At 39.1% G+C, this 24,191-nt stretch overlaps 1 protein-coding gene across 1 annotated transcript; it reads left to right on the plus strand.

Annotated features, from left to right (window-relative positions):
- The first annotated feature begins 1,492 nt into the window (after positions 1–1,492).
- On the plus strand, positions 1,493–23,907 carry LOC122488354 (olfactory receptor 2A2-like). Its single transcript, XM_043589650.1, is given in 5 exon segments — positions 1,493–1,724; positions 2,662–2,855; positions 22,973–23,227; positions 23,273–23,807; positions 23,810–23,907. Coding segments are annotated over 5 exon segments (1,314 nt in total).
- Positions 23,908–24,191: the final 284 nt, after the last annotated feature.

A 24,191-nucleotide genomic window follows, 5' to 3' on the forward strand; every position in this document is an offset into this window, starting at 1 on the left:
TACGACTCAGCTGACTGTCAGTTTGGGGACTTGCCTCCATGTTTAATTCATTTTGTGATCTTTAACCAGACATTTTCATACTGTATCTGCTTTTTTTTTTCCTACAGAATGTTTTTACCAGCAGGAGGCATCACTGAGTTTGGTTTACTCAGCAACCTCTCTTTAAGCAGCTTGTTTGAAATAGAACCTCCAGGTGAGGTCAAAATCACTTTCCCTCTCTTTCCTCCTGTCTCCCGTCTCCCCTCTTCCCTCTCCTTCCTTTGGAACGGAGAAACCCAGAGAAAACTTGAGACAGCCTGTGGTTCTCACGTCTTATCTTGCACCAGAATCATCTAGAGGGTTTGTTAAAACCCTGATTGCCCGGAGCCACTCCTGGAGTTTCTGATTCTGTGAATGTCAGTGAGATCTGAGAATCTGCATTGCTACTAAGTTACCCGGTGGAGCAGACGGTGGCCATCCAGGAATCACACATGAGATAAACAATCTCAATGGAAAATTTTTTCAGCATGACCTTCAACCCAGGCACAACTTTTCTTTCCATCTCCAAACCCTAAAGCTCTCCCCACCCCTCCGCCGGAGGGGGAGTGGACTCAGACTGATAATCCCAACCCATGAAGTTGAGAGACAATCCCATTGGAGGGGAGGATGCTGAGTATATAATGTTAAAGGGATGTTGGGGAGGATAAAGAGGACTTTTCCTGGAGTATTTCAGTGGGAAATTCCCTGGGAGAATCAGGTTCTCACCCTGAGAAGCCACTTCTGAATCTCCACCAACTGGTGCTTTTGTGCGGGTTGGATTGGATCCATTTAAACTGGAGAAAAGGATTGGTTGAGTGTTCTTCATGACTCTCAGGAAAAGGTCGAGACGCTTGACGTTTTTGAGCTGCAGCACTTTTCTCCAGGGGAAGGAGTGAGGAGACTGAGAGATCTATGCGTGGCCCCAAATTCCCACTGGTGTTCCCCAACACCCAGCCCCCCTGCCCCACCTCCCCACAGCCCTGCTCCATAGACGCAGGGGGAGGGAAAGGAGTGCAGTCTGCCTGTGATAAGCATCCCTTCTCCCTATCACTTAATTCCTGTAGATGGAATGTATCCAAAACTCTCCTCCCAAAGTTTCTCGTGGTTACAGGTTATTCGGGAAACAAATTTAATTTTACAAATACACACACCTCGTTCTCCAACACAATACCTGCAACATCTATTAACATGTTGGAGTTGTTTTTATCAGGGTGCCCAGCCTCAGCTGGTGGTCATAAACCTCTCATGGGGAGCTTTTACAAATCACAAGGCCAGGACCCAGCCTTGGACCCACATCATCAGGATCTGGAGGTTGTGGTCTCAGAACTGCTGAGGTCTCCAGGTGATTCGAGTGGGCCTCTATGGGCGGAAAACAGCCCTGTTTCAATCAAAGAGCCAGCTACATCTCTGTGAGGGCTGAGCTCCTTTGATTAGGGCAGTGAGTTTAGGGGCAGTTTAGGGGCAGGGAAGCTGCATGAGGGTGCTGTGTGCAGAGGGAGAGACAAGACTGGGGAGTGTGAGAGCTTTCGAGAAAAGGAGCCGCCATCACAGATCAGGAGACTTCCCTGAGAAACATCCAGTGTCCAAAGTCACCAGTGGCCTCAATCATGATCTCTTGAGTAATGACAGAAAACCTCAGCTGTCCCACGTTGGCTACATTTCCAGCCCAGCTCTGACTCTGCAGTGGGGTGAGGGAGGGAATGAAGGTAAGTGCTTGAAACTCTCCTCCAATATCTTCCTTTTTTATAGGGTGGAACTTATGCTCTTCAAGGGGCCACCCTAAGTATGGCTTTGTTGTAATTAGGAGACTGTCGTTGGGGGCTCAAAGTCATCAGCACTTGGAGGATGCCCTCTAGAGAAGGTGGGTATTTCACGTAAGATGAGGATTTTGGTTTTTAACTTTACTAAGAGAGTGGTTGTTTGAATTTCTTGTGGAGGGGAACAGAATGCATTGATGGTAATGTTGATCACTTATGCCTTTTACATGGTGACTAGAACAGAAATTTGAAGTAGTTGGTTTAAATCTCTGCTTATTTGTGGACTTAAGAAAATGAAACTCAATGACCCACATACTGAATAAACCTTATGGCTGTAGTAGTAAAAGAAGTGATTTCTTTTCTAAAGACTTTGTCCTATTTAGCTGCTTTTAAATTAGTGGACTCAAAGAGGCACAGAAAATTTTCTATAAAATGGGCTCTTTAGCATGTAATGCTAAAGCATTTTTCTTAACCTGTAAAAGCTCTTCATTCAGAGAGTTGGCTTTGTATTTACAACTAATTAGATTGGGCAGACTTTTCTACTGGTCTCTGGTATTCAGAAATTGTGTGTTTTCCTCCAGTGCCTAAATACGAGTGTGTTTTTCTTTCCCGCAAAGAACAGATGGATCATCAAGGCCAGAATTATTTTCAAAGTAACATCCCTGTGCTTAGTCATGACTCGCTTATAAGCCACTTGGTCCCTTTATCTTAATGAGGTGCTCTCAGAACCTTCTTTAAATTCCTGTTCTTTCTTCACTGCTGTTTTCAAAACCCTGTAAATGATATCCCAGGTTGTCTTCTATCAAATCCATTTTCTGATTCTAGACACTCAAAGCTCATCTTCTGGAAGCACAAGTTTCATTTCTCATGATTTCTTTCACCACAGTGGTCTTCTTGCTGTTTAAATGGCAAGACCATCGGCTGCTCATCCTCCCCAGAGAACTTCGTTCATGTCATTTTCCACACTGGAGTAGCCCCTCTACCAGTGATGTACTGCTGGCCATGGCATCCAGCAACCCCAAGAGGACCGACCGTTATGACCACCAGAACAGCCCCTCATTGACCCACTTGTTTCAGGAAGTTGCTGGCCATAGAAAATATCACCCCCTCTAACTGTGAACAGTCTTTCCACCTTTGAGGGTCCCTATACTGCTTGCTTACCTGTTATGGTCAACCAAGGACTGTGTAATGTCACAGAAAACAAATTAGACAACTCGACTTCCACTCGTGGTGGTGGTGGTGCAGAATATCATGATAGTCAAGGGAAAGGAGTGTTTCAAAGAGGGAGCAATGGACTGTGTTAAATGCTGCTGGCAGGTCAAGTCAGATAAGGATAGAGAACCGGTTGTTGGGTTTAGCAAAGTCCAGATAATTGGTGAGAAAAACGGTCTCACATTTGACTAGATATGTTTAAAGGAATAGGAGCAAAGGCATTTGAGACAAATGGTGGGAGAACAGTTCTTGAGTAGGTGGGAGGGCTGGATTCCTGGCCTAAGTGGCGGACTGTCCTTCATGACGGACAACCCAGTGACTTCGCAGTAACAGCCGAGGAGTTGGGAATAAGTGCAGGTCCAGGAACTCCGTCAATGTGTTAGTTAGGGTTGTGCAAGTTCCTGTTTGATTCTTCTGTGTCCTCAGTCACTGTCAGTCAGTAGCTGGGACTGTGGATGGGAGAAGTCATGGGAGACTTAAAGAGAGAAAATATGGGGGAAAAAATCACCTAGTGAGGAGAGGAGATTAGGGAAACAGGAAACAGGATGAGCTGTGGTAGCATCCAGGACAAACTGATGTGATTGCTCATGAATTTAAGGGGATCTGAGTCATTATGGCTATGTGTTTCCCTTAGTTGTGTGGGTGCTAGCGAAGCCATTTATCATCTTAATTTACGTCTAAATGCTTAGGGCACAATAGCCCCTCTAATGTAGGATGTATATTTGGGGGAGAAATGTTGTAGAAATAGGACAAAATGGGGTGCCTGGGTGGCTCAGTTGGTTAGGTGTCTGACTCTTGACTTCAGCTCAGGTCATGATCTCACGGTTCATGGGATGGAACCCTGCATTGGGCTCTGCACTGTCCGCGTGGAGCCTGCTTAGGATTCTCTCTCTCCTTCTTCGCCCTACCCCCATTCATGTTCTCTCTTTCACTCTCTAAATAAGTAAATAAACTTAAAAAAAGAGAGAAGAAATGGGACCAAGTTTGGGCAGTAGCTTGAAATAAAAAAAGACAGGAAAGCACCGAAGGACTGGGATTCAATCTCCCTGAGTTTCTCCATAAAAATTAATATTTGCAATAGATATTCCTGGTAATTATCTCACATTAACACTTTTCAGCAGGCAAAGATTGTTCATTCCCTAAAGAAAATAGAGTCCTTTGAGGCTGCCTTAATAAGCACCATGGGATTTACATTCATCATGAACTTTCCAAAAGTAGAACATGGAGACAGGAAATTTCAAGATCAAGTACACAATACATTCATATCCTTGGGGATTGTACTAGGTGACATAATAAAGTATGACTTACCTATTAAATTTTTATACCAAGATTCTCTTTAGCACAGATACCCATCCTTCTTTCTGAGTCCTTCTCTGCATAAGTGGATGCATGCAGGTATACACACACACACACACACACACACACACACACACACGGAGAATAAAGCTGGAGAGCCAAGAGGTGAGGGGCAGGTTTTTACTCTACCTGTATGGAAGACCTAGAATGCTGGGAAGATGCTTTGTAATTTGTTCTCTGGATTCCATAGATACATCTCTGGGGAATAGGTTGGTTCTAAGTTATCAGAGTATAAAGCCCTCACATCTAGAAGCCTCCTGAGCACCCTGAATCCTGTCCAGTGATCAGGGAAGAAAGAGGATCTGAAACTCCTCATTTCCCCAAAATTGCTTCAAGGAGTGGGTGACACAGCTCCAACCTTTTCCCATCTCTGTGCATGTTCCTGTACATGAAAGCCCCACTTGAGAAAATGCAGGAAATAGTACTTCTGTTTGTCTAAGTCATCATTTATCCATTGGTTAATAGTTTACAGAAGAGCAGAGCAGCCAACTGGCAGGAACTGATAAAACCTGATAGGTTTGGGAAGGATAAAAGGCCACTTTTGTGAAGATGCATTTTTCCTCACTATTTTGGGGGACTCCGAGCAGTATCCATTTGCTACCCATGATGATAGGTGTCTGACGTCTCTTCATTCCCCTCTGGCCATTTGTGGGAGGGGCTGGTGGCACCAGCTGTTTGTGGCTCAAGGTATCAACTGAAAAGGGCATAAGACCATCTAATCCTCTTGTCTCACATCACAAATGATGGTGAACTCAGAGGTGTTATGTCATTTGTCCTTGAACTATATTTCATTTCTTCCTCTGCTGAGAACCATGTGTTCCTACTGTATCCTAGGAATATTCTCCAGCCAGAGAAGTGAGGAACATTAGGGTCCTTTTCTTTGCTGCCCAGGAGGGAGATGTTAATAAGTAGCAGGAAGAAATCCCATAGCTATTAGATAAAGATTCCATAATTATTTCTTTTAGCAGGACTGAAGCTGGTGCAGGGGACAGAATAGCTTCTTTTTTGATTTGATGGTCCTCATCCTAGGGAAACCCTTTGTCAGATCCTAGATAATGTGACTACCATCATCACTTACTACACGTGGGGGGAAAGTTCTAGCTGGGGAAAATATGGTAAAAAGTCCTTACTACGGGAACAATTTCTCTATTTCACATGTGTTTGTACTTGGCAACGTCTTCAGGGAATATTTTTGTTTTTTATGCTTTTTGCATTTATTTTAAGCCACTTTAAAAAAAAATAGTATAACAAATGAAAATGTATTTTTAAAAATTTTAGAGAACTCAAAAGAAAATCAAGAGAGTCCTGTCAGAGCTTGGAATGTGATGAGGCACAGAATTTCTAACACCTTCCTCTAAACTGAAATAATTTATTTTTATCTGTATCTTCAACATTCTTATACGTGAGATTCAAGTCACTACTAATTAGGCTCAAAGGGTTTTCGTATCAATGTTAACCCTACTTTTTCTATGTAGAAGGAGAGAATTGATGATCTGCTAACAGGAAATTACTAGAATGCCATTCTAGGTAGCACCTACCTGAGCTTAAGCTATCAGAGTCCACCAAAGTGGTGTGAGAATTAGAACCGAAGGGTTTCACTTCTACGGCAAGTCAGGGAATGATTACTTCTCTGTAGACACGAGGGAGGGTGGGACAAGTTGTAGGAATATTAAAGACAAAGCCCTCCAATGATGGTTTTATAGTATCATAATTGATGCTATTTATTTTTTCCCCAAATAAAAATTCCAAATATATATTAAAATTATGTAGAAATTTAAATACGTTAATTGAATCTCCTGTAAAGTAAAATCTTATATAATATACACTGTGATAAATGTATTCTTTTAATCTATGATGACAGCATGCCTGAAATGCAGAATAAATTTTGGAGAGATTGAATTTTTTTGAGAGCTGGATTTAGAAGCTAATACCAGATCATTGGGAGCATTGGAGAGAGACAGTGAAGACGGATGGCCATCTCAGAGTCTAAGTATGCTCTGAAAGCCAAAGAATCAGGCAAATGTTGTCAGGGTACTATTAGTAAAAGGAAAAAAAGCTGTAATTTTGGCTTATGTGTAAATTTAGGAATTTGTGTAGAAAAGATTCCACATTAAACTAAGTAGCTAAGGCCCCAAGCAGTCCCAACTCAGGATACAAGGGCAGACCAGAACTAACAATTAAAGCAGCAGGCTTTAATGGTTGGGTTGAGATTAATCATGTTTAAAGGTTTAATGGCATTAACTGTAACATTATTACCTAAACTTTGGATGTTAAAGATATGCACTGAAATTAGATGAAAGCCTTAGAATCATTTTTACTGGTGAGCTGACTCAATATTGCTTGAGGGACTCATGAGCTATCATTAAATAGAAAAACCTCTGACCTCTCCTCCCTGGTATACAACACAGAAGGTTGTCACTATAAGAAGTTAATTGTAAATCAGTGCCTGTAATAGATTGTATTTGCCATTTGATATTTTATTCAGGGCGCTTATCTGAAATCAGTGTATTTGTGTTACCCCAGTGGCAATGCTACAAAAATTAGACTTTTCTGCAGTTTCAGGTTTTGAAGGGTGACTGTCTTCCTTCCTTCTTGTCCCCTGAAAATGAACTGCATGAATATTATATATAATCTATACACTATCCTAAATGTGCCTTCCTAATTGTTGACAATCTGTTGAACACTTTTCACATGGCAAATGAACTGGAAACTTTAATTCTTTTATGTAGATTTGCCACATCCTTCTCAATCTATACTGAAGACATAGAAATATTTTTCTCATTTATGGTGAATTACATGAGCTAAAATTAGATAGTATCCATCCCCAAAATTAAATGTAATATCAACAGAGTTTTATTTTTTTATTTTTATTTTTTATTTATTTATTTTTTTGCCAATAGAGTTTTATAAAATTCTTTAGGTGTGAGATATATAATGGGGGTTAGTAGGTTGGGTATAAGTAAAACCAACTCTTTTTTTGCTTTTTCTTTTTTTTTTAAATATGAAATTTATTGTCAAATTGGTTTCCATGTACACCCAGTGCTCATCCCAACAGGTGCCCTCCTCAATGCCCATCACCCACTTTCCCCTCCCTCCCACCCCCCATCAACCCTCAGTTTATTCTCAGTTTTAAGAGTCTTTTGTGGTAAAACCAACTTTTGAAATGAAAATTTTAAACTGTAGTTTTACTTAACTATGGTTAAATATCTATGCTACTATATTTATTTTTAAAAATCATTAAATATATAGGGTTTTTTTTCCGGAATTATCTCCTTCAATTTAGAACCAGAAAATCATACCTATTCCCCTGCCTGATGTCCAATCACATTTTAGATTTCAAAGGTGATGTGATACACTATAATTTTTAAAATCCTCATTTATATGATTTTATTCACATAATAAAGACAAACTGAATAATGTTAATTGATATTCATAGGCTCTGAAATCAGAGAAACCCTTTATGGAACTCAATATTGATCACATGATTTTTTTAATTTTAACATATTTTTTTTAATTTACATCCAAGTTAGTTAGCATATAGTGCAACAATGATTTCAGGAGTAGATTCCTTAATGCCCTTTAGCCCATCTCCTTTTAGCCCATCTCCCCTCCCACACCCCCTCCAGTAACCCTCTGTTTGTTCTCCATATTGAAGTCTCTCCTGTTTTGTCTCCCTCCCTTTTTTAATATTATTTTTGTTTCCCTTCCCTTATGTTCATCTGTTTTGTATCTTAAAGTCCTCATATGAGTTAAGTCATATGATATTTGTCTTTCTCTGACTAATTTCACTTAGCATAATACTCTCTAGTTCCACCACATAGTTGCAAATGGCAAGATTTCATTCTTTTTGATTGCCGAGTAATACTCCATCGTATATCTATACCACATCTTCTTTATCCATTCATCCATCGATGGCCATTTGGGCTCTTTCCCTACTTTGGTCATTGTTGATAGTGCTGCTATAAACATTGGGGTGCATGTTGATCACACAATTTTTGCATGGATTTTGTAGCTGGTGCTGGGGGTACCCTGTCTGTAACACGTTTTTATTCTATTTCAGAGCACACAAGCCTGGCCTCACAGGCCAGCATGTGAATTTCTTTGTCTGATCACTTCCCTGGCCCCAAGAGGCACTTTCTAGCTCATTGGGCAGGAGAGAGAGCCTAATGCTTGGTCCATCCACCCTAAGACTGTCAACCAATAGCTGATTCTACTTAGTCGATCAGCTCAGCTTCAATGAAACTTCACTTTCCTTGACCTCCAGATAGCTTAACACTGAGAAGCATATGCTACACTGGCTCCAAGATTTTTCCATTAGGTTCAAGCTCCAATTACTACAATTTTAGCCGGCTTGATCACCTACTCTTTATAGGCAGGCTTTATTTGGTTCTCCCCCTTTCTTCCACCTCTACTTGTAGAGGATTATCTTCTAAAAACCACTTCTGGAGGAAGTGGCTTCTGGAGGAACTTAAACTAAGATACATGAATTTTAAGTAGAATCAATATTTAGATTTATTTAATTCATAATGGGAAAAGATGTTCACAGATGATAGGTAATTTTGAACATCGATAGAAACTTGACATGGTGATTTTTATGTTTATGAATATAAAAGCTATATGTAGGATTCTGGGGATTCTAGCACTAAAATATTTGGTTGTCAGAATATATTGCATTACTATTTAAAAAATTGTCATTTATACCATTTCATATAATAACTAAAAAATGTTAAACTGATGTTCACAGATTTTTAAATCTGTATTGAGCACAAAATTTGGGGAATGTGCTTATGACTCTCATTTTTTTTTTATTTTTAGAAACTGATTTTAGGGGCACCTGGGTGGCGCAGTCAGTTAAGCGTCCAACTTCAGCCAGGTCACGATCTTGCCGTCCGTGAGTTCGAGCCCCGCGTTGGGCTCTGGGCAGATGGCTCAGAGCCTGGAGCCTGTTTCCGAATCTGTGTCTCCCTCTCTCTCTGCCCCTCGCCCGTTCATGCTCTGTCTCTCTCTGTCCCAAAAATAAAATAAAAACGTTGAAAAAAAAAAAGTTTAGAAACTGATTTTATACAGAGACATAGCCCAGATTATTTTTGTCAAATAAGCATCCCCAAAACTTTATTTTTCGAGGAATAGGTAAATTACATAATACATTTTTAATGTTTATTTATTTATTTTGAGAAAGAGCACACATATGTGCATGATAGTGGGGGAGGGGCAGAGAGAGGGAGAGAAAGAATCTTAAGCAGGCTCCATGCCCAGCACAGAGCATAACATGGGGCTCAAGACGGGGCTCAGTCTCATGAACTGTGAAATCATGACCCGAGCTGAAATCAAGAGACACCTAACCAACCAAGTTGGACACCTAACTAACGGAGACACCCAGGTTTCCCTAAATCATACGTTTAAAAAACTAATTATAGACGTTCCTATGATAACTATTTGTGTGGTTACATGGATTGTATTGTCAAGCAAAAAGATAAGCCCTTGTTTCAATCTTCTCTAACAAGCTAAGATAGAATTTTTTTCCCTTGGAAGCTAGAAAAAAAGTTATTATAATCATCTTATGAATATTCATATATAAATTTTTGTAGAGCAAAACCAAGTTGTAATAAATTTAAAGGATTGATATTATGCAAAGCATCTTTCCTGATTGCAATAGAATAAAACTAGAAATGAATAATAATAGGAAAAACAAAAAAAATCATAAATAAGTGTAAATTAGAGACCACACTCTTTAACAACAAATTGGCTGAAAGAAGAAAACACAACAGAAGTTAAAATATACCTTGAAACTACTGAAAACGAAAACAGAGTATATCAAAATTTATGGGCTACATAGTGAGTGGTGCTACATAGGAAATTTATAGCCATAAACATATTAAAAAAGAAAAAATATCTCTAACCTAATATTATCTCTTGAGGAACTAGAGAAGAAAGAGCAAACTAAAGCCAAAGCCAGAAGAAAGAATAAAAAAGATAAAGGAAGAAAAAAGAATAAAATGATGAAGGAAGCAGAAAATAGGGGAAAAAATAGAGAAAATGAATGAAATTAGAAGTTAGTTCTTTGAAAGGATCAACAAAATTGATAAAACTTTGGATAGGTTAATGAAAAAAATTGAAAGTATTAAAATCATAAATGAGTGTGGGGAGGGGTCCTGGGTGGCTCAGTCAGTTAAGCATCCGACTTCAGCTCAGGTCATGATCTCGTGGTCTGCAAGTTTGAGCCCCGCATTGGGCTCTGTGCTGACAGCTCAGAGCCTGGAGCCTTCTTCAGATGCTGTGTCTCTCTCTCTGTCCCTCCCCTGCTCATGCTCTCTCTGTCTCTCTGTCTCTCTCAAAAATAAACAAAAAAGTAAAAGAAATGAATAAGGGGAAATTACTACTGATTTTATAGAAATAAAAAGGAATATAAGAGAGGATCATGAAAATTGTACAATCTGATGAAATAGAAAAATTCCTAAAAACATACAACCCATGAAGATTTGAAGAAATAGGAAATCTGAGTAAATCCATAACTAGTAAGGAGATTGAATCAGTATTTAAAAACCTCCCAGTGAAAGTCCAGACCAGATAATTTCATTGGTAGATTTTACCGCCGTTTAAACAAACAAACAAAAAAATAACCATCTTTCATAAGCTCTTCCAAATATTGAAGAGGAGGGAGCACTTCTAACTTATTCCATGAGGCCACTATTACCCTGTTAAAAAAGTCAGACAAAGACAGTAAAAAAAAAAAAAGAAACCTGCATCTCTATATAAATAGGAAAAATTATCAATAATCATAATCTGGACCCAGGAGCATCTTAAAAACATCATACAGTACGTTTGGGGGTGAGGGGGTATTCCTGGTAAGCAGCCTTATTCCCAATACAAAAATCAATCAATGCAATACACCATATTTGTAGAACAAAGGGAAAAAAAAACCACATGATTAAGTGATGGAGAAAACTCATTTGACAAGGTTCAATATCCTTTAATGATGAGAAAAAGAGAAAACAACTCCACAATCTAGGAATAGGAAGGAAACCATGACAGAAGCCATGATGAAGCCTCTTCTACTATTGGGTCCATTCTCCATCAGTGGAGTTGGATTTCACGTGAAGATTGCAAACCAAGGCAACCCCCATCTATGAAGTCCGTGAGACGTGTGCAGAGAATCCTGTACCAGCACTTCCAACTCAGGGAAACTGTGAGATAGAGTTGTTTTAAGCTGCTACGCTTGGGGTAATTTGTTAGGGCAGCAATAAAAAAAACTCACATGCTTTGGAATCTAACAGAAGTCATTTGAGTGCAGCTCTGGGCCTGGGCTGATGGTCAACAGTTCTTTACTGCGATGGTCCTTTTAATTGTCTGCTTTCAAGATACCTTTACAATTGTAAATATCCTTGAGGACCCAAAGAGATTTTACTTATATGGGTATTTGTTGGCATTTGTCATAATAGGAGTTAAAACAATTTGAAAGCATTTAAGTCACTTAAAAGATAATTTCATCATATGATAATTTATATTTAAAACAAACCAAAAGTGAAAAGATGACATTGTTTTACTTATTTTTTTCTTTTTTGTAAAATTCTTTAATGTTTGTCAAGGACAGCTAGATTTTTGTATTTGCTTCTATAGCCAATCTTAAAGTAGAAAATGTCATGTAGCCTTTGAAAAACCGCATTCCACCCTCGTGAGTGAATGAGAGTAGAAAAAGAATAATATCTTAAATTATTATAAAAATTATTTTGATCTCATGAACAATTTCATGGGGTCTCGGGGTCCCTGGACTAACAATTAGGGAACTGCTGACTTAGTTTATTTAAACTTCAGTCGCCTTGGCTGTAAAATGATTAGATTAAATATATATATGCCATATAAAGCATTTGGCACATTATCAGAAACAGAATAAGGGCTCAATAATTAATTCCTTCTCGGGTTTGCCCTGACAAATTCATGGAAACTACCTATCAACAATCAAAATCCCGGCTGCCCATGGGCCTTCATGGGGTCTGAAGAGAAGCCTGAGTTTATAGAGCTATAGTCCTTTTGGAGGCTTAAATATTGTAATTTGTGATATCTCCCTCAGGTTTTTTTCTTGTGAGATATTCAAAGTCTGTGAGCATAAAGAGTGTGATGCTAGGAGGCGCCCTGCCTCTTTCTAGAAATTTCCTCCAAGGTCAACTAGATAAAATCTTTGCTCTCCTCCAGAGACAGAAGTTTCAGGGAATTGTCCCCCCTTCTCTTTAGGGAGAGCTAGAGACATATGATGTCTCATGGTCCTTCTGGGAATTTGAGTTCTTTGCCGATTTAAATAAAACCTTTATTCCTAGAGGTTTAATTAGAACTTCATATTCTATTGCAAAGCTATCAGCAATTGTAATGAAGGTCTCATGAGTCTGAGATTTCTCCTCTGCAGCTTCTACAGCATCTTATGTAACTTACTTCTGAAGGGTCTTCTTTTGGTGAAAGATTCCTGAGGAATATCCAGTGCTTATATCTGCGTACTGGAGAGATTTATTGGCACCGTGGGATGGTTTTTAGGACGGTAGTTGAAGTGGGACAAGGTGGAAGCCTGGCTATGTGGAAAAGAATGATATTCCTCAGTGAAATATCCTGAGTCCCTCCTAACTCAAAGTTACCTGGCAGACAGGTGCACTAGATGACCAGTTTCCACCCCCACCCAGCTCCAGGAACTTCTGCCCGCTGAGTTGTGACAGGGGCCGTGTAGTCCCTCAGTAGCTTTCTCTTCACTTCCCAGTGTGGTTGAATGGTGGGCTCCACGTTAGGCTAACTCTATTGTTTAGGAAGAGATCTGGAAGTAGGAGAGGCTTCACGTGCAGGGATCTCCCCTGGATAAGGCTTTGATGGAGCCAAAAGAATAAAATGACCTTCTACTAACTGATACTGGAGAAGATATTGACAGAGTATCTGGAAAGCAAAATTCTAGTAACAGTTGCAGAAAGTCTTCTCACCAAAACAGTGTAAGAGGTGAGCTTGCCACATAGTTATTTCTTATTGTAATATTCTCAAGCTATCACTCAATGTTAATAATTATTAGGCTCAGAAATTACTATGCTGGATACAAGTATTTATCCTACCGCAAAACGGGATAGAATAAGTGCCAATACCTTCAGCTAAAGTTGGAGAAGTAGCGTAAAGTTCCCTAACTCAGTTGCAGGATTACCCAGGCAGAGGGAGAATTGCTCATACTGACCACCAGGACCTTCCTTTTCTGAGCTGCTGTTAACTTATTCTCTATTGGGAAGGGGAGATTGCATTTAGGCTATCTTGAAATCTTCTCTATTTCACTGCTGCATTACTTAAAAGATTTACTATATTTTCACTATTTTTAAAAGTATCTTCATACTTGAGGCCTCCTGTAGACTGATGTTTTTTCAAAGGCTCAAAATACTGTCACATGTGTCTTTGTGTTTCTTTCTTAGGTTATTTTATTTTCTGTAAATCTTTCAATAAAGCTATTTGCCTGAAACTTGGTTCTAAGCATCACTTCAAATAGGTGCAAGACATTAACTCACTTTGGCATTGCCATAGTCTCTGCAGATACACTATTGTCTACACCTTCAAAGATTATTCCGATGTACCCTATAGAAACACTGCATTAAAATTACATGGATCATTCATGGCATTTTTTGTAAGAGCAGTTTTCAAATGATTAAATTCTAATTTTGAACTTTCTAGTAAAGTGGAATTCATGTCTTGCTCAGTAGACAGAAGATGCTTTGTCTTATATAGAGATAGACAAATTAGTAAAGCATGAATTCATAAAACTAGAAGAATTTTGAGAGTTTTGATACTGTAATTTTTGGTATCTTTTTGAGGTCTATGATCTTTGAGATATTTACAAATCTATGTAGAACAGTGTAATGTCAATATGCGACCTGATGTGTGTGCATGTATATGAATTCTTTCTTCCATTTAACAAATATTTGAATGTCTGTTTCAAGAATGATACCAGCTATTATAAAAGGCATTCCCCAGAGATATATAATAGTAATTATATATAGAATAATTTCCAGAATATTTTTGTTACTAATTCTATAATCATAAAAGAAAGTCAAAAAATAGGAATTAAAACTCTATCCATCATCCCTCAAGAGATTTATCTCCCATTATCTGGAAATATGTTTTATAGAAAATACACTGTGGCCATGTATGGTAAAAGTCTTATCACAGTTTTGCAACATCAAAGATGTGTGGTGTTGATTACATTAAATATTTTTTTCTTTTTCTTTCATTTTTAAGTACATATTTTATTTATTTTTAATATGAAATTTATTGTCAAACTGGTTTCCATACAACACCCAGTGCTCATCCCAACAGGTGCCCTCCTCAATACCCATCACCCACCCTCCCCTCCCTCCCACCCCCCATCAACCCTCAGTTTATTCTCAGTTTTTAAGAGTGTCTTATGTTTTGGCTCCCTCCCTCTCTAACTTTTTTTTTCCTTCCCCTCCCCCATGGGTTTCTGTTAAGTTTCTCAGGATCCACATAAGAGTGAAACCATATGGTATCTGTCTTACTCTGTATGGCTTATTTCATTTAGCATAACACTCTCCAGTTCCATCCACGTTGCTACAAAAAGGCATATTCATTCTTTCTCATTGCCACGTAGTATTCCATTTTGTATATAAACCACAATTTCTTTATCCATTCATCAGTTGATGGACATTTAGGCTCTTTCCATAATTTGGCTATTGTTGAGAGTGTTGCTATAAACATTGGGGTACAAGTGCCCCTATGCATCAGCACTCCTGTATCCCTTGGGGAAATTCCTAGCAGTGCTATTGCTGGGTCATAGGGTAGATCTATTTTTAAATTTTTGAGGAACCTCCACACTGTTTTTCAGAGCGGCTGCACCAATTTGCATTCCCACCAACAGTGCAAGAGGGTTCCCGTTTCTCCACATCCTCTCCAGCATCTATAGTTTACTGATTTGTTCATTTTAGCCATTCTGACTGGTGTGAGATGACATCTGAGTGTGGTTTTGATTTGTATTTCCCTGATAAGGAGCAACGTTGAACATCTTTTCATGTGCCTGTTGGCCATCCGGATGTCTTCTTTAGAGAAGTGTCTATTCATGTTTTCTGCCCATTTCTTCACTGGGTTATTTGTTTTTCGGGTGTGGAGTTTGGTGAGCTCTTTATAGATTTTGGATACTAGCCCTTTGTCCGATATGTCATTTGCAAATATCTTTTCCCATTCCGTTGGTTGCCTTTTAGTTTTGTTGGTTGTTTCCTTTGCTGTGCAGAAGCTTTTTATCTTCATAAGGTCCCAGTAATTCACTTTTGCTTTTAATTCCCTTGCCTTTGGGGATGTGTCGAGTAAGAGATTGCTACGGCTGAGGTCAGAGAGGTCTTTTCCTGATTTCTCCTCTAAGGTTTTGATGGTTTCCTGTCTCACATTCAGGTCCTTTATCCATTTTGAGTTTATTTTTGTGAATGGTGTGAGAAAGTGGTCTAGTTTCATCCTTCTGGATGTTGCTGTCCAGTTCTCCCAGCACCATTTGCTAAACAGACTGTCTTTTTTTCATTGGATGTTCTTTCCTGCTTTGTCAAAGATTAGTTGGCCACACTTTTGTGGGTCTAACTCTGGGGTTTCTATTCTATTCCATTGGTCTATGTGTCTGTTTTTTGTTGTTGTTTTGTTTTTGTTTGTTTTTTGGTTTTTTTTTTTTTTTTTTTTTTTTTTTGCCAATACCATGGTGTCTTGATGGTTACAGCTTTGTAGTAGAGGCTAAAGTCTAGGATTGTGATGCCTCTCACTTCAGTCTTCTTCAAAATTACTTTGGCTATTTGGGGTCTTTTGTGGTTCCATAAATATTTTAGGATTGCTTGTTCTAGCTTCGAGAAGAATGTTGGTGCAATTTTCATTGGGATTGCATTGAATGTGTAGATAGCTTTGGGTAGTATTGACATTTTGACAATATTTATTCTTCCAATCCATGAACAGGGAAGGTTTTTCCATTTCTTTGTATCTTCTTCAATTTCCTTCATAAGCTCTCTATAGTTCTCAGCATACAGATCTTTTACATCTTTGGTTAGGTTTGTTCCTAAGTATTTTATGCTTCTTGGTGCAATTGTGAATGGGATCAGTTTCCTTATTTCTCTTTCTTTTGCTTCATTATTGGTGTATAAAAATGCAACTGATTTCTGTACATTGATTTTGTATCCTGCGACTTTGCTGAATTCATGTATCAGTTCTAGCAGACTTTTGGTGGAGTCTATTGGGTTTTCCAGGTATAATATGATGTCATCTGCAAAAAGCGAAAGCTTGACTTCATCTTTGCCAATTTTGATGCCTTTGATTTCCTTTTGTTGTCTGATTGCTGATGCTAGCACTTCCAGCACTATGTTAAACAACAGCGGTGAGAGTGGACATCCCTGTCGTGTTCCTGATCTCAGGGGGCAAGCTCTCAGTTTTTCCCCATTGAGGATGATATTAGCTGTGGGATCTTCATAAATGGCTTTTGTGATGTTTAAGTATGTTCCTTCTACCCCGACTTTCTCGAGGGTTTTTATTAAGAACGGATGGTGAATTTTGTCAAATGCTTTTTCTGCATCAATTGACAGGATCATATGGTTCTTATATTTTCTTTTATAAATGTGATGTATCACATTGATTGATTTGCAAATGTTGAACCAGCCCTGCAGCCCAGGAATGAATCCCACTTGGTCATGGTGAATAATTCTTTTTATATGCCGTTGAATTCGATTTGCTAGTATCTTATTGAGAATTTTTGCATCCATATTCATCAGGGATATTGGCCTGTAGTTCTCTTTTTTTACTGGGTCTCTGTCTGGTTTAGGAATCAAAGTAATGCTGGCTTCCTAGAATGAGTCTGGAAGTTTTCCTTCCCTTTCTACTTTTTGGAACAGCTTGAGAAGGATGGGTATTATCTCTGCTTTAAATGTCTGGTAGAATTCCCCTGGGAAGCCTGGGACTCTTATTTGTTGGGAGATTTTTGATAACTGATTCAATTTCTTCGCTGGTTATGGGTCTGTTCAAGTTTTCTATTTCTTCCTGTTTGAGTTTTGGAAGTGTGTGGGTGCTTATGAATTTGTCCATTTCTTCCAGGTTGTCCAATTTGTTGGCATATAATTTTTCATAGTATTCCCTGATAATTGCTTGTATTTCTGAGAGATTGGTTGTAATAATTCCATTTTCATTCATGATTTTATCTATTTGGGTCATCTCCCTTTTCTTTTTGAGAAGCCTGGCTAGAAGTTTATCAATTTTGTTCATTTTTTCAAAAAACCAACTCTTGGTTTCATTGATCTGCTCTACAGTTTTTTTAGAGTCTATATTGTTTATTTCTGCTCTGACCTTTGTTATTTCTCTTCTGCTGCTGGGTTTGGGGTGTCTTTGCTGCTCTGCTTCTATTTCCTTTAGGTGTGCTGTTAGGTTTTGTATTTGGGATTTTTCTTGTTTCTTGAGATAGGCCTGGACTGCAAAGTATTTTCCTCTCAGGACTGCCTTTGCTGCATCCCAAAGTATTTGGATTGTTGTATTTTCATTTTTGTTTGTTTCTATATATTTTTTAGTTTCTTCTCTAATTGCCTGGTTGACCCATTCATTCTTTAGTAGGGTGTTCTTTAACCTCCATGTTTTTGGAGGTTTTCCAGACTTTTTTCTGTGGTTGATTTCAAGCTTCATAGCATTGTGGTCTGAAAGTGTGCATGGTATGATCTCAATTCTTTTATACTTATGAAGGGCTGTTTTGTGACCTAGTATGTGATCTATCTTGGAGAATGTTCCATGTGGACTCGTGAAGAAAGTATATTCTGTTGCTTTGGGATGCAGAGTTCTAAATATGTCAAGTACATCTGATCCAATGTATCATTCAGGACCCTTTTTTCTTTATTGACATCTAGACCACCTAGATGGTCTATCCATTGTTGTAAATGGAGTATTAAAGTCCCCTGCAATTACCACATTCTTATCAATAAGGTTCCTTATGTTTGTGAGTAATTGTTTTATATATTTGGGGGCTCCTGTATTCAGCGCTTAGACATTTATAATTATTAGCTCTTCCTGGTGGATAGACCCTGTAACTATTATATCATGCCCTTCTTCATCTCTTGTTACAGCCTTTAATTTAAAGTCTAGTTTGTCTGATATAAGTATGGCTACTTCAGCTCTCTTTTGACTTTCAGTAGCATGATAAATAGTTCTCCATCCCCTCACTTTCAGTCTGAAGGTGTCCTCAGGTCTAAAGTGAATCTCTTGTAGACAGCAAATAGATTGGTCTTGTTTTTTTTTTTATCCATTCTGATACAATATGTCTTTCGGTTGGCGCATTTAGTCCATTTACATTCAGTGTTGTTATAGAGATATGTGTTTAGAATCATTGTGATGTCTGTAGGTTTCATGCTTGTAGTGATGTCTCTGGTACTTTGTTTCACAGTATCCCCCTTAGGATCTCTTGTAGGGCTGGTTTAGTGGTGATGAATTCCTTCAGTTTTTGTTTGTTTGGGAAGACCTTTATCTCTCCTTCTATTCCGAACGACAGACTTGCTGGATAGAGGATTCTTGGCTGCTTATTTTTTTCTGTTCATCACATTGAAGATTTCCTGCCATTCCTTTCTGGCCTGCCAAGTTTCAGTGGATAGGTCTGCCATTAGTCTTATGGGTCTCTCTTTATATGTTAGAGCATGTTTATCCCTAGCTGCTTTCAGAATTTTCTCTTTATCCTTGTATTTTTCCAGTTTCACTATGATATGTCCTGCAGAAGATCGATTCAAGTTATGTCTGAAGGGAGTTCTCTGTGCCTCTTGGATTTCAATGCCTTTTTCCTTCCCCAGATCAGGGAAGTTCTCAGCTATGATTTCTTCAAGTACACCTTCAGCCCCTTTCTCTCTCTCTTCCTCCTCTGGAATCCCTATTCTATGGATATTATTGCGTTTCATCACATCACTTAGTTCTCTAAGTCTCCCCTCATACTCCTGGATTTTTTTATCTCTCTTTTTCTCAGCTTCCTCTTTTCCATAATTTTATCTTCTAATTCACCTATTCTCTCCTCTGCCTCTTCAATCCGAGCTGTGGTCGCCTCTATTTTATTTTGCACCTCATTTATAGCATTTTTACCTCCTCCTGACTGTTTCTTAGTCCTTTGATCTCTGTAGCAGTAGATTGTCTGCTGTCCTCTATACTTTTTTCAAGCCCAGTGATTAATTTTATGACTATTATTTTAAACTCATGTTCCATTACACTGCTTAAATCGTTTTTGATCAATTTGTTAGTTGTTGCTACTTCCTGGGGTTTCTTTTGAGGAGAATTCTTCCATTTTGTCTTTTTGGATAGTCCCTGGAGTGGCATGGAACTGCAGGGCTTTTCCCTTGTGCTGTGTGGAGTAACTTGTGTTGGTGGTCAGGGCCACAGTCAGACCCCATGTCTGCCCCCAGCCCACCACTGGGGCCACAGTCAGACTGGTGTGTACCTTATCTTCCCCTCTCCCAGGGGCAGGAATCACTGTGGAGTGGTGTGGCCCCATCTGGGCTACTTGCACCCTGCCAGGCTTGTGGTGATGCTTCTATGGGATCTGGCGTATTAGCTGGGGTGGATCCGCAAGGTGCACGGGGGCAGGAGGGGTAGACTCAGCTCTTTTTGCCTTCAGTGGTCTGGCTTTGGGAGAGGCTCTGTGGCACCGGGAGGGAGGCAGACCCGTCAGAGGGATGGATCCAGAGAAGCACAGTGTTAGGTGTTTGTGCAGTGCAAGCAAGTTCCGTGACCGGAACTGGTTCCTTTTGGGATTTCGGCTGGGGGATGGGCGAGGGAGATGGTGCTTCCCCATGCCTTTGTTCCCCACCGAGCTGAGCTCTGTCTTCCAGGGCTCAACATCTCTCCCTCCCAGTGTCCTCTCACCCTCCTGCTGTCCGAACAGAGCTGTTGACTTATAACATTCTAGATGTTAAGTCCCACTGCTGTCAGAACACCCTCCATCTGGCCCCTCCACTTTTGCAAGCCAGACTTGGGGGCTCTGCCTTGCTGGGTAGGCTGGCTGCCCCCCCACCGCCCTGGCTCCCTCCCGCCAGTCCGTGTAGTGTGCACTGCCTCTCCGCCCTTCCTACCCTCTTCTGTGGGCCTCTTGTCTACACTTGGCTCCAGAGAGTCCATTCTGCTAGTCTTCTGGTGGTTTTCTGGGTTATTTAGGCAGATGTGGGTGGAATCTAAGTGATCAGCAGGATGAGGTGAGCCCAGCATCCTCCTACACTGCCATCTTCCAAATGACCCTCACATTAAATATTTTTTAACTTGAATGACTGTAAAGGTAAAGACATTTCTGTGTAATGGATGATATTGGCCTCAAATAGTAACTCATTCCATGTTGTCATTCATCTAGGAAACAGGAGTACCTGTTGAGCCACAAACTAGAATTAAGAAAAACCAATAGATGGAAACAAAGAAATGTGTGTCTTTTGGTGTTAAAATGTAAAAAGATGTCTAGGAAGGAAATGATGAATAGTTGGTGTTAGGATAATTACTTCCACATGGAATTATTTCGGCAGTAAGAGACAGGTGTCCATTGTAATCAGCTCCCTGAAATTGGAGGATAGACAGCCCTCAGCTGTAATCAACTAAGAAAGACAGATTTAACCCAGTACACCAGAGGTTACATACATTGTCATCAGATTATACTTAACCTTCATAAAATCTCACTTTCTAGTAACTAGTCTTACTCCGTCTTGGTATTTAATATGAAGGTGACCTAAGAACGAACCAGAGGAAGTACATTTTACACCAGGTTGGACTAAATTGTATAAAAACTTGAGAGCATAATAGAAGCTGAAAAGCTGATGTGGGGGCCCTTAGGAAAGGTGAGTTTGAGATTAGTCATGATGATTCAGTTAGAGATTCTTTCCTCCCAAGTGATTTCTTCTGATGATAATATGTCTGAATTTCTTTTCTCCTGCTTGTTTGCTTTTTAGACAGAAAGATGATGACAGAGATAGATTTGACTGAGAACTTTCGTGTCTATGAATCTATTATGGGAAAATAACAAAAGGTACAAAAAATTTATGTATGAAATGGAGTCAGCATGGGCCATAATTTCTATTGCATGCAATATAGTTAGAAGGTAATATATTAAATCAGTTAAAAGATAAAATAGTATGCAGCTGGCAACGTATGCTCCAGAAAAGTATTTTGTCGTGGGGACTTTACATGAACTGATTCTAAAAGAAATAACACTGTTTAATTTTTAATTATATATGAAATTCTATGTACAGTAAGTAATGAAACACTCTATGAAAATTATTAACAATGATCACTTTTGGCCATGTTTCCCAGTATTATCTCTTTAGTCTTTCATTAAATTTCATGTTTTCCTAAGACACTTTGAAAAACTTGAGGTCAAAATTTCATATGAGGTGTGTCTTCATTCACAGATTGTATCAGGCTGTTGAAACTAATCTGTGAATCTAAAATTCCCAAGAATCTATGATTGTCTAAATATAAAGAAAAACAAAAAATTTTAAATAAGAGTAAAAGTATCCTTTTGCCCAAAATAAACCACTGTATCATATCAAGATCATTTTCTTTAATCTTAATGTTAATTTAGTAAAATAGATTTGGCTCTCCAAAGGAAGTCTGTAAAGATGTATTAGGATTAAACAAGTAAGTTTAAGAATTTATCATCCCCTTAACAGTTTGCGTGTCAAATTATATGCTCTACTAATTAAACGAGGATACTAGAAATTTGGCAATAATCATGATAAAAATATTGTTAAAGATCCAATAAAATCAGATTTTTTTTGGAAAATAAGATTCTTCACTAAAAGGAACTAGATCTTTTTAGTGAAATAACTTATTTCAAGCTGAAGTGGGAAATAAACAACTTGAGGCTAGAACAATTTAGGACGCCAGAAGTGAGAAAGTGCTTTAAATTGTGGAGTAATAATTTTATGCTGGAGATAACTTGAAGACTCCACCTTAACCAAGATCCATGTTGTACCACCAGTATTGGGACAAATTAACATTACCTGTATATTAATGGAAGCCATTAAGGACACTTTTCATATCTTATTAGAAATTTATATTTTGAACTAAAAAGGGGCAATAAATGGAAAACCCAAGTTGAGAGACATAAACAACTGGTGTGTATCCTTCAAAAATATCAATTTCAAGGGAAAGACTGAGTGATTATTTCATATTAGAGGAGATGCAATGTGTGCAAGATTGCATCTTGGACCAGAGGGGCAGAAAATGCTGTATCTAGAATAGAGAATCATGCTAATGTTACATCTCCTGATTTTGGTTACTTATCCTGAATATGAATGTCCTTGTCTTAGAAAAAAATGAAGGGACAAATTGGCATTACGCCTACATTTTACTCTTACATGGCCAAGGGGGAAAAATGTGTACATAGGGAAAAAAAAATAATTGATGAGGCAAACTTTAAAACTATTTGGTAAACTATATATAATCATATTGTTTTAATTTTTGGATACTTACCTGAATAAAAATTTTAAACTAAAACATTGGACAAGAAAAAGTAAAGTAGGGACAGGCATAAAAGCTTCCTCTGAGTTCATAACTTTCCTTTCCTCTGAGTAAATAACTTCAATTTTCATTCATATCCAGCTCTGACCTTTCTATCACACTTCAGTCCTTGATAAACTCTCATCAAGGAATGGGGGGGGGCAACCAATCATGGACCAGAAATCATTCTGGTGGGATTCCAGCTCAGTAAAGACACTGAAGTGCTCCTCTCCTGTGTCTTCTCCCTGTTATATATCTTCAACCTGCTGGCAAATGGCGTGATCTTGGGACTCATTTGGCTAGACCTCAGACTGCATTCCCCCATGTATTTCTTCCTTACACATCTGGCTATCATTGACATATGCTATGCTTCCAGCAGTTCGCCCAATATGCTGGAAAACCTAGTGAAGCACAAAAAAACTATCTCCTTTGTCTCGTGCGCTATACAGATAGTTTTGTTTGTGACTTGTGCTGGTGAAGAGTGCCTGATTTTGGTAGTGATGGCCTATGACAGGTTCGTGGCAATCTGCCATCCGCCCCAGTACACTGTCATCATGAACTGGACAGTGTGCATGCTCCTGGTCATCGCTATCTGGGCATGTGGATTTTCCCTAGCCCTAGTACATGTAATTCTCTCTCTAAGGTTGACTTTCTCTGGGCCCCAGGAGGTGAACCACTTCTTGTGGGAAATCCTATCTGTCCTCAAAGTGGCCTGTGGTGATACTTGGATCAATGAAGTTTTTGTCTTTGCTGGTGGTGTGTTTATCTTAGTTGGGCCCCTCTCCCCAGTGTTGATCTGCTACGTGCGCATCCTCTGGGCCATCCTGAAGATCCAGACAAAGGAGGGGCGCAGAAAAGCCTTTTCCACCTGCTCCTCCCACTTCTGTGTGGTTGGAGTCTACTTTGGCATAGCCATGATGGTTGACTTGGTCCCAGACAATAGTCAACGTGAGGAGCAGCAGAAAATCCTTACCCTGTTTCACCACCCTTCAACCCATTGCTGAACCCTCTCATCTACAGTCTAAGGAATGCTCAGATGAAGGCTGCTTTTAACAGAGCATTGCAGAAAAAGAGGGCAATATGAAGAATGGTAGAATTTTTCAGCAGGGAATTTGTCTTCTCAAGAGATATGATTGCTGGTGTATTAAAACTCAAGAAATTTCCCCAAGAAGATTCATGATTTGATGGTGAGAATTATCAAAAGAGTTAAATTAGCCAGGTAGCAGAATAGAAATCCCTGAGTTTCCTCCATTCCTCCGAGGAGACAATAATATATAGATCAAATAGCCATTATGAGAAACCAGTAGAGAGGCTGCAGCACCTGGAAAAGCACAAAGTCAAGAAGAGTTACAGAAAAGTGATCAGGCA

Source organism: Prionailurus bengalensis, chromosome A2 (genome assembly GCF_016509475.1).
Source record: "Prionailurus bengalensis isolate Pbe53 chromosome A2, Fcat_Pben_1.1_paternal_pri, whole genome shotgun sequence".
In the NCBI taxonomy this organism is placed as follows: domain Eukaryota; kingdom Metazoa; phylum Chordata; class Mammalia; order Carnivora; family Felidae; genus Prionailurus; species Prionailurus bengalensis.